Below are 15,685 nucleotides of genomic sequence, written 5' to 3' on the forward strand. Positions count from 1 at the left end.
CCCAACACTTATAACCCTTTTGTGTAGAGGAGTATCCAACAAAGACACACTTCACTGCCTGAGGATCCAACTTTCCAACTGAAGGTCTATGGTCCTTGACAAAGCAAACACAACCAAATACCTTGGGGGGTACCTTGAACTCTCGTTGTCCCAATAAAAGTTCAGAGGGTGGCTTCATACCAAGGATCCTGGATGGCATGCGGTTGATTAAATATGCTGCTGTCAACACTGCCTCACTCCAGAGATATTTAGGCACATTCATCTGAAACATCATTGACCTTGCAACCTCCAACAAATGTCGATTTTTTCTCTCAGCTACACCATTCTGGGATGGGGTATTAGGACAAGTAGTTTGGTGTATAATCCCATGATCTGAAAGATAAGCCCCAAACTCACTATTCACATACTCCCTTCCATTATCAGTTCGGATAATCCGAATTCTAGCATTAAACTGATTTGCAACTAACTTATGAAATTCTTGAAAGCACCGAAGGACCTCATGCTTCACCCTAAGCATGTAAATCCATGTCATACGGGTATAGCAGTCAATAAAAGTGACAAACCACTTAAATCCAATCAGGGATGTAACTGAGCAGGGACCCCAAACATCAGAATGTATTAACATAAAAGGTTCACAACTACGAAGACCAATACTTGGATAAGTTGATCTTGTATGCTTCCCAAGTTCACAGGCATCACACACAAGTTTGCTTCGGTCTACATCTTTAAAAACATCAGGATGTAATTTATTCAAGCTTTCAAAAGGCACATGTCCTAACCGGCGATGAAGCAAGAAGATCTCTTTCTCTTGTTCTCCAATGGCTGCTACCAATGCTGCATCCACCTGGTTAATGAACCACAGCCCATTATGCTTGACTCCAGTCCCAATCACTCTCCCTGTCATCTTCTCCTGGAAAATGCAAAGATTCTCATCAAACATAACAATGCATTTGAACTGATCAACAAGTGAGCTAACAGGGAGGAGATTGACTAGGAAGGATGGGACATGTAAAACAGATGATATGCAAAGAGATGGAGTGCACTCTACAGACCCTACACCATGGATGGGTTGAGAGGTGCCATCAGCAGTTTGAATAGTCTCAGAATGGGCATGTGGAGTGTATGTTTTAAATAAACTAGATATGTCTGTGACATGCTTGGAAACACCTTAATCAATAACCCATTCTGTGTTATGCCTACAAGTGGATGCAAGTGCCTGTGCAGTACCTTTGCCCAGATGAGCATAGTTGGCAAAGTTACCAAAGTGACTGGTGGTGGTGTTCACAGGACCAGCTGGAGTAGTTTTGGAGATTCCAGATGCTTGAGTCTTTTGCCATTGTTCCCATGCTTGAGCTGCTCTCCTGTCAAGGTGAGCGATGGAACCTCCTCTCTAGTAGCACTCTCCATAGTAGCAGCATTAGCTTGAGGACCACCACGGCCTCTGCCATATCCACCTGTACGACCTCCTCCACGGCCACCTCTTTGGTCACCACGACCACCACCACGGCCTCCATGAGTTCCACTCCTACCACCATAGTTCTTAGGAAGAGGACAATCGTAGCTCATGTGTCCCTTCTCTCCACAGTTGTAGCACAACCTCTCTGCCACTGTAGTGTAGGCTGACTTAACAGAATTGTCACCACTCATCATCCGAAGTCTACTCTCCTCAATGACCATAGTTGACATAGCCTCCTCTAGAGTAGGTAGACTTTCCTGGTGACAAAAGGCAGCCCTCCTACTCTCAAACTCAGGATCTAAGTTCCTCAAGAAATGAGTCACCCACCTGTCCTCCACCCACTTCTGAACGTCATGAGCATCCTGCGGATCTCTCATATGAAGTGGAGCATAATGATCCAACTCTCCCCACAAGTACTGCAATTCACTAGCATATTGCTCTACTGGCCGCCCTGCTTGTTTCACTGCATCGGCCTTGTTCTGAATTTCCATCATCACCATCACATTCCCCCGCTTGGAATACCTGTTACTCAGAGTTTTCCATATTTGTGCTGCAGTACGCATAGCCTCCACCACTTTGCCAACAGAAGGTGACATGGATGTCAATAACCACGCCACTATGGTAGAGTTTGTCGTATGCCAAACTCTCCACTTGGGGCTAAGCTTGTCAGCCGGCTCAACACAATCCTCCTCCAGATAGTGCTCTACTCCTTTTCCTCCTAGGATCACGCGCACTCTTCTAGCCCAACTCAAATAGTTTTTACTCCCCTCAAGCTTCACCTCATTTGGCATGAGTTCTAATTTGAGCTCACGCACCTCCCTAGTTCCAATCAGACCCATTTCTAAAAGTCCCTGAATCATAGACTTCATTTCATCTTTCAACTCACTCTGCTTCTTTCATCTTTGCTTCCTCTTCCGGACTCATCTCTGATTCAGCTTATCTCTTCTACCAATGCACAAAATTGACACCAACAATCAGATCCCCACAGCAGACTTCACCAGCAATAAGTCCTCCTCCTTCCCAAATCACCACGCAACAGCAATCTGCACCAAACGGTAGTGAATCTCACCTTCCTGCCCCTCCTTTTCTCCTCTGTCTACACGAGCAGCACAAGCAATCTTGCCTCCTCTTCACGAGTAGAGCAGCAGCACAGCACTCCTTTTTCTTCACGGTTGGAGCAGCACACAGCATCTCTCCTCTTCTGTACACGAGCAGACACCTTCCTCCACCAGCAGCACCACGCAGAGAGCAGAGCACCAAATCGCCAAGCACCTGGACTTGCCTGGCACCCGAGCACCAGCAGCTTCCTCGTCCGTACAGACTGTGTCACGCCCGCGCGAGATCCTCCTTGTGCCGCCTTCTCCAACTCGCACAGCCGCACCGACCGAGCCCTTCCTTCACGCATGCAGGGGCCGTGCCCTTCTCCTTCCGCGAGCGCCGCACGAACCGATGCTGCCGCACCACGAAGCTTCCACGCAATCTGTCGCCCCACGAAGCCGATGCCGCACCGCGCCCTTCACCCCCGCCTGCTGCGCCTCCGCCACCACGCATCACCAGGCGGTCACGCGCACACACCGCCGCCGTCACCGACGGTAACCCTAACTCTGGCTCTGATACCATGATGAAATTTGGGGAAATGTCTAGCTGACTTCCTTCCCAGCCCAGACTCACTCTATTTATCTTCTCATTTTACACAATAGTCCTTTTGCATTTTCTTATTTACACCAACAATCATCTCCCTCAAAGAACTTAGTATGCTTCTCACGTTATCATCCTAGCCGGTCCATGAGACTTCCTGTAGTTGGGCTCCATTCAGTACACATCCAGGTCTTGATTGGTTCACTGACTAGCTTCTCACCAGTTGTCAGTAAAATGGCACAAAAGAATGCAACATGCAAGTATTTCTTATCCAGGCCCAGCTCCTGCATGTACAGTGTAGGGTTAGGCTTAAGATAGGCACAGGAGGAGTGGCATCGCAAGAGTCAAGTACATCAATTTTCAAAATCATTAGCTTCCTTCCATGATTAAGCAGTGTAACATTAAGTCAGAAATACTTAGACTCCTTTCACAAATGTTTCAGTTGCCTATCATGTTAATCGACCAAACATATTAGCAAAAAAGGAGATAGTTTTATGTACTTGACTGCTTTTGATTTACTGGTAAGCATACTTTAAAAGCATAAAGAGACCTTCTGCGTGCAACAGCAAGACAAACAACTCCACTGAAATCCAGAAGCCAAAGCAAACTGAAAAGCGGCCTATTGTTTCAATCAGATGAACAAGTGGCGGTGGTGAAAGGATGCTAATGATATGAACCATGAATGGCATAATTCAACATTTTAGTAACAGATGTACATTCACCTCTGTTCAGGGAATGGAAATGTTTACTTCGGATGAGGATGATGGTTGCAGTTGAATAAGACAGAAGTCATCGAGCAAGCATAGAGATCATAATAAAGGAAGAAATGGTAATATGCAAAATTATACCAGAACTGATCATATACCAAACAAGGAAATTAAAATGCTGAGCATGTCCCTCGCCTGACAGGTGCAAAACACTAGAAGAACATCTTGAGGTAGGCGAAAAATGACTACAAGTAGCAATAAGCTGTGAAAGAACATTGCGAATTAAAGATTTCATACAAAAGAGAAGTTGAATTGGAGTATCAACATACGGAGTGGTTAATATAGAAGAGAGATAAGCAATGTTCAACTGAAGGAAACAATTAATTACTAATGTCATTCTTTGGCATCATTTATGTCTAGAATAAGATAAACATACTAACGTCAGAGTAGAGAAAGAAAGGCACGCACCTGCATCAGATCCAGGAGATCAGGTCACGCAAAGATCAAGAGGCAACGTACAGTTATGTTATAATAAGCAAGAATTGTTTAGTATCCAGAAATATGTTGGAAGCCATCAAAGAACAGAGAACAAAATCGAGATCCTGAACATGTGTTAATTGCCCCTGTCAGGTGGCAACTGGCAAGCACTAGGATAACATCTGGAGGCATGCAAAAAATTCACCAAGAGCAACAGTAGGCTGTAATGAACTGCTAATTAAAGAGCTCATATGATCTTAACACGGTGAAGTTGAATTAGCGCGTGAACAATTGGAGTGGTTGAGTACAAAAGAGAAGTTGAGCAAGTTGACTAAAGGCAACTCCGGCTAATAATTAATGCCACTTCTTTCACACCATTTCTGTAGCACAGATACATAAACATGCTAGATTCAGAGTATAGAAAGAAAGGCAAGGCAAGGCATCTGCATCTGATCAAGGAGCTCATACGCACATGTAACAAACAATTGAATGAGCCTAGTCCTACGTCCATATGCCTACAGAACCATGAGCCAAATTATTCCAGTTCACAACTCATCCAGCATAGCGAAATGGGAACTTGCCCCCCAATTTCTTATAATTTTGTATGTCATAGCGGAGTCACTCTTCTTTATCTTTGTTTTCACATCAAGATCAGTACAAACAAAACGAGGAAAATTTTATAACTCACTAAGCTAAGGAAGGAAGCAAGGAATAGATCCACAAATCTACAACGCTACCACGACTAACACACTCTAGTGGGCGGCCACCACCATGTCAGACGAGCTCAGGAACTCGATAACCGCCTCGACGGGCAGATCGGGGCTCGGGGGCGGCGGGGAGAATAGCACCGCGTACTTGGCCGCCGCGAGCTTCTTCCGCTGGGGGCACCGCGGCGCGAGGAGCCTCGAGACGGGCACGAAGTACGGCACGGCGGCGGCGCCCTGGCCGTCGCCAGCAGCAGCAGGAGGAGGTGACGCGGGGGACGCCGGCGCCGGCGACGAGGGCAGGGGCAGGCGGGACGCGCGGCGGAGCCTGGCGTCGCGGAGGCGGGCGAGGGCGCCGGGGCGGAGGAACCGGTGGTGGTCGCCGCTGGCGGCGGCGGGCCGGGAGCGGGTGGCTGCCATGTGGGTCCCGGGTGTCGGCGAAAGATGGATAGCCAGATGGATGGATAAGAGGCGGAGAGGGAGGCGGGGGGTATTTGAAGAAAGCTAGGGCTGAGCGGGAGGCGCGAGCTTTGGGAGGGAAAAGGAGGTTCGACCGAAATGCTACGGTTACCGCGTCTTCCCAGTTGTTGCCTTCTCGCCCCAATGTCAGTGGGGCCAGATTGAACAGGCCCCACATGGCGGTGGGATTGTTTGCTCGCTGTTTCGAAGGGAAGTTGGTGGGGGGGGGGGAACCGGGGAACGGGTGCTCGCGGTTTGAAACGGGAGTGGCGGCTGGCGCGTGGCGCGTGGCGCGTGGGCGATCAGCAGGGCCGCATCGGTTGCATGGGCCGGGTAACCAGAGACAGATGTCTCGTTTGTTTCCGAGCCGAATTCATGGTGAGCTTAAAATGGTTTCCAAATTGGGCCCGCTTTGTTTCCTTTTTCTTTTTGCATCTGTTGTGATTAACCATTATACTTGTACATACACATATATACACTACCCGGCACTAGTACATTGGATCGCTCAGACATGGTCCATGCAAAAGTCGTAATTTAGAACTCTTACTGATCTGTTCGCTATGATGTGAATCACCACCTACTTCGATGGCAAATGGCAAGGCATACTTGTATATTATCATGCGAATGGGTAGTAAACTAGCAGATGAACATGCCTAGCAATACTCAAAGTGCCTTATCAGACAAATGCAAAGTCCGAGCCCAGGTGCCTTCTTGCTTAGGGATCGTTTAGTTCCCAAAAAATTTTGGGGTCATTTGACCACTAATTAGGAGTATTAAATATAAATTAATTATAAAATTAATTACGCGGATGGACGGGAAATCGCGAGGCGAATCTATTAAGCATAATTAATCTGTCATTAGAGATTGTTACTGTAGCACAACATTGTCTAATCATTGCATAATTAGGTTCATTAGATTCGTCTCGCGATTTCACCCTGGGGTTATGGAATGGGTTTTGTCAGTTATTTACATTTAATATTCTAAATTAGTGGTCAAACGTGCAAGTTACTGTAGTATGTGAAAATTTTTGGGAACTAAACGGGCTCTAACAAAGTCCATCCAGGGCCCGCGCGCACTCCAGCAGTGAGCAGTCCAAACTCATCGTGCCCCGCTCTTTCAGGATTCCAAGCTCAATGGGCTATCACACCTGACTTGATAGTAAAAGCCCAGGGAAACTTCATAATAAGGCATGGCCTCAAAGGCTAGAACAGTTTTCCGTCATTTCTCCGTCGCATAGGAAAGACAGATGTGAAATTTGTCTAACTTTAATCAACAAGTCTGACTTAGCATAAACTTAAAGCGAACTATATTTTGAAACCAACCGAGTAGAAATAGAGTAAAAACACTGTAAAACAGCTTAGAGAATGTACATATCCGGGGATGCAATAATTTGTCTGAGCATCGCTGCTTGTATGTGTCTGTATTATACATCATGATGGATCTCACCATAGCCTATAACATGGAACCATTACCTCAAAACTAAAGCAAGATACAGAAGCAGCAAGTCTCCAAAACCGGCCCCCAAAGGCCGGCCTTATCCCCGTTTTCTAGTCCTTGTTGTACATGCATTACAGGTTACTCTAAAACACGGAAAAGGAAGCATCTAAGTACTATTGCCATTATTCCTTGGATTAATTTCTAGGTTTACAATGTTTCACCTTCTGGCTCTGCCCATTCTAGATCTTCTGCTTGAGCACCTGCCGGAGCTGGACCTTCTGGCTCTCCATCCGTGCCTCCATGAGCTTTGCCTTCAAGCTGTGCTTCTGGGACGTCCGCGGGTACTCTATACAGCCCTTGAAACCACGGTTGAATTGAATGTTCATCGAGTCTGGGGAACTCCATTGCCCAACACTCGGTGGACTGAGTCCTATTTCCTGAATGCCACTTTCAACAGTGGAGTAAGTCCCGACTGACAGCCGTACATTTGATGACCTCGCATTTACCGTTTCGACGGCATCTTTCTTGCATATCTCACTGTTCTTTGGGCGGGATGACTTCCAGAGCTTTGATATGGCTGATTCTTTCTTCTTGGGCTGGTTCATGTTTGTCAGGTAGGCATCAGTCAAGTCATCCTTTAGCTTCTCATTCCCCCTGTACTCAAAATCATTTCCACTTTTCCAAGAAATGCTTCCATCACAGATCTTGTTGTTGACTGATGATTCGCTTCCATCAGGTGAACCACTCGAACCCTGCATATCTTCATGGCTTATTGTCTCCCAGCTGCTGCCATCTTCAGTGTCGCTTTCATCTTGCGGACTTTTATTTGAGTACACCTTGGCTTTCTTTTCAAGGAATATATCTGTCATTGAGCTAGCCTCTTGAATTTCTGATTCACATTTGGCAGAGTTATTCTTGTAGCATGGTTCAATCTCCTTGATGACAGGCTCCTCACTTGGACGCAGCTCCTCGAAAATGGAAAATATATCTTCTGAGGCTGCCGGTGGATCATATCTGAATTCAGCATCTTGGGCTCTGACTGACTTGATTGCCTGTATTATGTTCTCTGCTTCTCCTACTACCGTGCTGTCGCCATTAGCACAGCTGCATGAGGCAATAAAAGTCTCAATATCCTGTTGCAGTTTGCTCAGCTGTGCATATTTGGCATCAAGAGTAAGTTTTGCATCAACAAGCTTCATCTGCACCCGTTCTTCACGCCACACCTCAGCCATCTGCAGCATCTTCCGCTCCTCATCTACCTCCTCCCGCAGCTTCAGGGAGTCCTGTTTCAAGGCCTCAATCTCAGCTTTGTCTTCCTCCACCTCTCTTGCCAGCTCGTTGCACACCTCCTCAGTGAGCTCACGCGCCTTTCTTTCTGTTTCATACTCTTGTAACAGCTGTTTCGCTGACATCTTGGCCTCCTTCAACTCATTGACGAGCTTCAAGTTTATCATCTCCAGCCGCCTCCGGTTTTTCTTCTCGTGGTCAAGGTCCGCCTTCATGTCTTCAAGTATAGCACGGACCTTCTCGTGCTCTCTATTCCGCCAAGCTGCTTTCTCCTCCGCGAGTTTCTTGAACAAGTGATCAAGTTTCTTCTTAGCTGACCGACGTTCAGTTTCCAGCTCACTTACCCTATCACGTGCTTGCTGGAGCTCCATCTGGAGGTTAGCAACATAAGTTGTGTCTTGCTGCTCATCAAGAAGGTTTAGCTGGCTGGCTATCAGATAGGCATCATGTAATTCCATTCCTTTTATGTTCTCAGGCTCCCATTTTGTTGCTTTCTCCATGGTAGTGGAAGTAGCATGAAGTTGTACCTGCATAGTTTTGCTGTGTCAATGACCTTACAGCCGATACACACAAATGTAGTTAATATTTTGGTAGATTCTTTCCCTCACCTTGTGGAGCTCTCCACTCTTCCGCTCCAAAACAGAAATGGGGCTTGAAACATCATTCTTTAGACTCTGGTGATGACCCAAAGTGTTCTGTTTGAGAAGCTGGACTTGTAGATGCCTTGGGATATGCTGTCAAGCAGGCACATGAGACAAATAAGACACGTAAGCACACCAACAAATTCATCGCATTTAATAAAAAAAACTATTTGCAAGGTAAGTTAAATTTTCAGTTCCATGAATTCATCATATCTTATATAAAAAACATATTGTTGGGACAGTAAGTTATGCACTCAGTTGTTCCATGATCAAGCAGATCTGAGCAGCACCAGATCTGTATATGTTTATGTTACTGTTATGTACCCTAACTTGATGAAAGGGACACACAAGGTCTTACATCAATCATGCACATTTTTTTTAGAAAAATGTGAATTTTCAGTAGACTCTATGAAAAAATAAAGAGAATCTAAAGGGTCCCAAACAATCATTACATGGAGATCCCTCCCAATCCGAATCACATACAGAGAGCCCCCACCTATAGCATCGTTACCATCGTCACATTTGTTAGCTAGCATTTTCACCACAGCCCTAAGGTTCAGAATTGAAAGTTGAACCCATGAGTTGGAGCTAGCTAGGATAGTCTCCAATAGCACAAGACAAGCAGCGAAACAGGACCACGTGCTGCTGAACCCGGCGTTTGTTGCTACACGGCACAAGAGTTGAGAGCCATTTTGGCCCGTTCAGAAGCTCACAACTCTTCCAATCCTTTCACGATCCGATCCAAAATTCCAAGCTCCACTCTTTCCACGCACATATCAATCCGATAAAACGAAGCTGTGCATCTGTGGCCTTTACTGATGGCCAACCATAAACTGATAAACGGCTAGTAAGACCGACGCACGGGCAGCGCATTTGTGGTTGCACGGGCAGGGGGCATGGAGACTCGGAGAGGATCCGATGCCTGTGGGCCCCCTAGCTCAGGAATCACATGAGGAGATCCCAGCACAGGGGATGGGAAGGCGATCACGGTCACGGCCGTCGTACTGTGGCTGCTGCACGGCCGCCTTCATAAATGGCCATGCTTCAGTGTAACGCATCTAGAGTAACGTCCAGGCCAGTACTAAATGCGTCGACACGGCAATCGGCAGTGTTACTGCTCAGGCTTCAATGAGGAGACTCGGTTCGTACAAGATTTGACTCGAGCTAATCGAGTTTAGGCGGATTAGGCAGCTCAACTATTGTAAACAGGTAAAGGTTAATGAGTACTAGTCTCCTCGAGCACCAAGCTTAGCATGCATTGACTATAAATATCTGTATTTGAGGTTAAAAAACCGTATAGAAGTAGGGGGGAAAAAAGGGGGAAATATCATTGGATAGCACATTTCAAGAGGCAAGGAAAGCGATGCCACCGCCCACTAGGACTGAAAAAACAGCATGAGCTCACAGAGCACGAGCTCGGCGCCTCCGGTTTGCTCCATCCCAAGTCGCCACGCCAACAGCAGGACGGGACGAACCAAACTGGAAATCAGATGCGGAGAAGCGCACCGTGCGCGCGCACGTACCTCGACACCGACGCGGACCCTCCTCTCGGCGGCTCCGGCCGCGGCCCCGGGCACCGCCTCGGGCGGGCGCAGCCGCCACACCCCGGCCGCGAGCCTCCGCACCGACACCTCCCCCGCCTGTTTCTCCCGCGCGCTGGCCCCCGCTCCCTCGCCGCCGCCCACGTCCCATTTCAGCAGCGGCGTCGCTGGCCCGCTCCGCCGCCCGCCGCCGGGTGCGCTCGCCGACGCCGAGGCCTTCAGCGGCCGCCGGCGCAGCCTCCGCGGCGTCCGGAGCGACGGCGCCGCGGCAGGGGCGGGAGCGGCCGCGGCGGCGGTGGCGGAGCGGTTCCTGGAGCTCATCTGCGGCGGTTACGGCTCGGGGCGGCCCGCGCCGGCGGCAGCATCGGAGGGGAGCAGACCGGCAGGCAGGGAGGGAGAGGGAGGCGCACGGCGCACGCGGAGGCGGAGGCGGAGCACGGGAACAGCGTGGAAGCGCAGCAGGGTGGACCGGAGAGAGACGTTGGAGCCTTGGAGGTGGTGGGGGGCGTCGGGAAATGGGAGCGCAAAGTGGGGGAAGTAAACTAGGGTCTAGGACACATGGAGTGGGTGTTTTGTTTTGGGGGCGCGTGTGGGGGCGATGCCATGCCAAGGACGGATTTGGGCCTGGCCTAGGGGCTCTTTGGGGATTTCGTCCCGGGCTTCTGTCCGCTACTGTGGTGTGTGGGTGTGGCCGTGTGGGGATATATGTGATGATGAATGTGGCCGTGCAATTGGGTCTCGTGATCCTTGCAGGGTGCTGCTGCTGCAGTCCTGGTATACTAGAGATTTGCCATCATGCCGCGGGAGAATTCTGAATGAATTTACAGTTTCTTTAAGAGGAAAAAAGTTAAAGCAGTTCATTTTCCAGTGGATATCTCATATGTGGAAAGAAAACATCTTCGTGGTGACGTGGTCCTAACTCAGTACTTAACTCGTAAGAGAATCTAGGCATTGTTTACAACATTGCTCTTGCTCGGCGGTGCTGATCTTGCATCCTGAGTGCTGACCGCCGCCTCCTCGCTGTCGGCGGAAATGGCACGATTGGACAGATCGGCGGGCGTCAGACAATTAACCACGTCAGTCTACTGTCGAGTGGCCATGCACCTGGCCGGGCCAGCGGGTCCCGCCTCATGACGCACACAAATCCCCGGCACGAGACGAGAGTCACCTCCAAAACGGGGGGCAATAACGGAACAGCCCCCCACGGTGCCCCTGCTCCCCCACGTTCCGTCGAATCCGCCAAGTATCCAACCCGCCCCCCGCCGGCCATGGCGTCGCTGCGCTGCTCTCCACTCCAGATCCGAAAGCCCACCGGGGTAGCCCGGCGACTGCCCACGTGGCCGCCGCTCGCACGGGCGCCGCGCGGGGAGGGAACGGGGTTTAACTTTTCGGTGAAATTTCGCCGAAATTTTGGTTTTTTTTCGTTTCCTAGTTACCGGGAAATGAAATTCCGGTACTTTTCGCCATTTTTCGTTTTCAAATTTAAACATTCAAAAATATTTATAAAAAATTCGAAAAAAATATGATAAAAAACTAGGTGTTCTTCTGCGCAAATAGGACTAGAGCACACTCAAATCTAAGATCATTTGCTAGGCTAAAATTGTATTTTAGTTGAAAAACAAGGTTATTTGTAGTCTAATGAGTGGAATTTATAGTTTTTTAGTATCCGACGCAGCTCGGCATTTCTCCAAACCCCTCCTCGCTCTATACAAATTGCATTTTAGGAACTCTCTATGCAAATTGAATCCAAAAAAATTCAAACACTGTCACATGAATTGATAACCAATTCAAATCATGTTTGTCATGGATTTAAAACAACTTTCAATTGGATCAACCAATGTCCCTAAAATTTTATAGGCATATCCGCAATAACAAGAATAATAAAAGTCTAGTTGAGACCTAAGAGAGAAAATGGAAGTTGTCACATGAAATGACAAGACTTTAAATTGGTGGTTTTTGAAATAATTAAATAACTTTCAAACCATTGCTCAAATGAAAAAGTTCCTGAAACAAAAGTTGTAGATCTCGAAAAACTGAACAAAGTTGGTATTCAAAAGTTTTTCATTTGACCTCCGAAATAGTAGGAAAATCACAACTGACACCATTTTCCGGTAGAAAATCACCGAATTTCGGTCGAAATCACCGAAATTTCGGTCGGAATTCATCGTAATTTCGTTTTTTGAATTTGAATTCTCTTCCCGTTCGGAATTAACGAAATTTGGCGAAATTTCGTTTCCGGCAGTTGGCGGGATTCGGTAAAAAATGAAAAGATAAACCCTGTGAGGGAAGGCATCCGAGGGGCGGAGCACGAGGAGACTTGCGGCCCGCCACGTCGGACTGGAGAAGGCAGTAGGACGTGGGCGCAGGGGGCCGACCGGGCCCCACGTGACCGCGGGTGGTGCTGGTGGTGGGTGCCCGGCCGTCGCGATCCGCCGTGGCCGCGGGAATATAGAATGGTGGCGGGAAGGCGACGACACCGTGCGGTGCGGCCTCTGACGACCGGTGCAGGGGACGATGCCGCATGGGGCGCTGTAAATTTTGGCCAGCAGCAGGAGCAGCGCCACTGTGATTTCTGCGATGGCACAGTCGAGGCTCGTGCGGCGCGGTTCAAAATTTAAACCGAATGGCGCAAAGCTAACAGTAACATCAGGCCCGAGGTTAGTTAAAAACCTAATTGCGCAACCCACTGTCTAATCCCCCATGCTTATCCCCGTAATGAGCCGTTCAGGTAAACCCGACTGTAGATTCCCTTATTTTCTACTGGGATCGTGTGTGCACTCATGATGCAGTGCAGCTGGTTAGCAGGTAGACAGCCAGCTCGCTGTAAATTTAGTGTAATGTTAGTAGGTCAGGAGCAGTAATGATCTAGGAGACGAGGAGGATCCAACTGCTCGACCGCCCGGAAGGGAATACGATGTTGCTCGATTAAGTGGTGCTTGTCGGATGCTGTGTATTTTACGGTGGATCATCTTGCCATCCATGTGACCTGTCCTGCTTCGATGGCCTATGCTGCCATCCTTGGCCGCTCGGCGGCGAGACAGGCAGTATCATTAGCGTGCGATCGGGCATGCGCTCCGTGATCGTAGTCGTAGGTGTGGATCGGTCAAGCCTACACTGCTACAGAAACAGCATGTAGTCCCGGTTGGGAACTAGCTTTAGTCTCGGTTTCCCAACTGGGACTACGACTCCGGGACAAAAGATACTAGTTTTTATCCCGGGTGGTTCAACCGGGATCAAAAGCAATTTTAGATCCCGAGTGGAATTCCTAACCGGGACAAAAGAGCAAGAAAAAAACAAATAAAAGGGTGCTTGCTCGTCCCGCCGCAGCTCCATGCCTCCAGACCACCACCTCATTCATCTTCCAGTTCCAACTTCATCACAAAATATGTTTCAACTTCCTCATAGAGATACAATCACACTTAGAAGAAAATTAAGATTGAAGCTAGAAACATGCTCATCTCACAAGACAATCATACAACAAAAAAGTACAAATCTAATTCATAACACATGAGAACGCATGAGATTGATTTGATTCAAATCATATAAAGATTCAATAGCTCAGTCACAAACGAAAAAAATAATCACAGACAAAGTCTTCATACAAGCAATGTGAAGAACAAGAAAACCAAAACATTTGAAGAAAAAAAAAACATCACACCAGCCAAGGGTCCGAGCGGCCGCCGCTCGCTGCAAGCGATGCCGTCCCTGCCACATGCCTCGCTCTTCAGCTCCGCAACCTTTCCCTTCAGCTTGGCTCCGCCGTTCGCCGCTTGCCGCGAACTTCTCGCTCATGGCTGCAGCCGCTGCCGCATCCCGAACCCGCCGTCCGGGCCCTCGACCTGGCCTTCAGCTCCAGCAGGCCACACCATCCTCCCGCGCCACGCTGCTCCGGCCGGTCGCACCTCCCTCCCGCTGCACGCTGCTCCGGTCGGCCTCGCCCCTTGATCCGGCTCCACCGCTCACCGCGAGCGTTGCTCGCTCGCGACGCGAGCTGCTGCTGTGTCCCGAGCTTGACCCCGTGTGCTCCGCTCGGGCTCGCCGGGTGCAGCTAGAGGAAGACAAGAGAAGGAGAGGGAAGAGGATAAGATAGAGATGAGAGGATGAGAGAGATCGAGAGGAGGAGAGAGATACATAAATGGAGATAGGGCTGGAATCGAGCCGAGCCTCGACTTTTTTCGAGCTTTCTTCGAAATCAATATATTCGTATTTATTATAGTCTTCCGCGTTGTTTGATATTCAACTTCAAATCGAGCATAACGAGCTGAGCCGAGCCGAGCCTGCCAAAATTGACTTTTGTTCCAAATCAACTAATCTTTATTTTAAAAAAAGAACGAACGTAATCGGATCAATTTTGAAACGAGCCACCGAGCCAGCTTAACGAGCTTTTTTCCAGCCCTAGATGGAGACACGCACACGGATGATAGAAAAAAGGGATGCTACTTTTGATCCCGGTGCTCGGCTCTAACCGGCATAAAAGCACCTCTATCGGTCCCGATTGGTGGCTGCAACCGGAACTAATAGTATGGGTCCCGGTTGGAGCCACCAACCGGAATAATTGATGGATTTCAACCGAGATTAAATGCTCTACTCTCTACAATAACCTGACCAGTCTTTAGACCCGGGATAAAATTTTTATTAGTCCCGGGTCTAACAACAATTGGGACAAATGCAAAAGGATCAAAGACCCTTTCTGTTGTAGTAGTGCTAGTAGTACGTGTGTTTTGCCATGCCAGGGCAGCACGGGGCAGTTCCGTGTCCCCTGTCAAGCGTCGATCGACACGGTAGTTAGATCGTGCACGGGGTACTCCTACGGGTGTGGTAGTTAAGCAGACAATGCAGGGCAAGCGTGTAAACAAGACTACTAGCCATTGATTCTCGGGGAGTACTGTCCTGTGCCAACCAAGCATTGGCGTGCTTGTTTACGCATTCTTCGCATACCGGTATCGATGGTGAACATGGTCAGCAGTAGCATCCAAGGCAGCTTGCATCGCACAGCACTGATGGAGACCAGCACATGGCCCGACAATCCCTCGAATAGACTTTCGCCCAATGCAGACGTGGTTCTTGAGAGTAGTAGCTTTTATAATTTTAGTCAGATGCTTGAATTCAGTCTAGAGACGAGTCATCCTTGCAATGAAAAAACAAATTATAAATAAATCTACTCCTAAAAATTAAATCAAGAACGGGTAGATGTATAGCAATTCAGCATAAAGAAGCCATACACTAACAACACAACTTTGCCTGCTTTTTTCAGAGATGGACAGCTCTGGAAGTGATTAAGTTTAGTGTTGACGCAAAAATCAACACACTAGAATCCAAGGGCAAGTGTTCGCCAAGT

The 15,685-nt window shown here is 48.4% G+C and overlaps 2 protein-coding genes across 2 annotated transcripts; both read right to left on the reverse strand.

Moving 5' to 3' along the window:
- Positions 1 to 4,812: 4,812 nt before the first annotated feature.
- On the reverse strand, positions 4,813 to 5,432 carry LOC120682749. The gene has a single exon (XM_039964752.1). The coding sequence runs from the start codon at positions 5,400 to 5,402 to the stop codon at positions 5,031 to 5,033; it is 372 nt and encodes a 123-aa protein (XP_039820686.1). The 5' UTR covers positions 5,403 to 5,432; the 3' UTR covers positions 4,813 to 5,030.
- Positions 5,433 to 6,798: 1,366 nt separating this feature from the next.
- Positions 6,799 to 10,891, reverse strand: LOC120682101. The gene is made up of 3 exons (XM_039963851.1): positions 10,330 to 10,891; positions 8,774 to 8,899; positions 6,799 to 8,692 (listed from the first exon to the last, which is right to left on the reverse strand). The coding sequence occupies exons 1-3, from the start codon at positions 10,666 to 10,668 to the stop codon at positions 7,118 to 7,120; spliced, it is 2,040 nt and encodes a 679-aa protein (XP_039819785.1). The 5' UTR covers positions 10,669 to 10,891; the 3' UTR covers positions 6,799 to 7,117.
- Positions 10,892 to 15,685: the final 4,794 nt, after the last annotated feature.

This window comes from Panicum virgatum, chromosome 7N (assembly GCF_016808335.1).
Source record: "Panicum virgatum strain AP13 chromosome 7N, P.virgatum_v5, whole genome shotgun sequence".
Classification (NCBI taxonomy): domain Eukaryota; kingdom Viridiplantae; phylum Streptophyta; class Magnoliopsida; order Poales; family Poaceae; genus Panicum; species Panicum virgatum.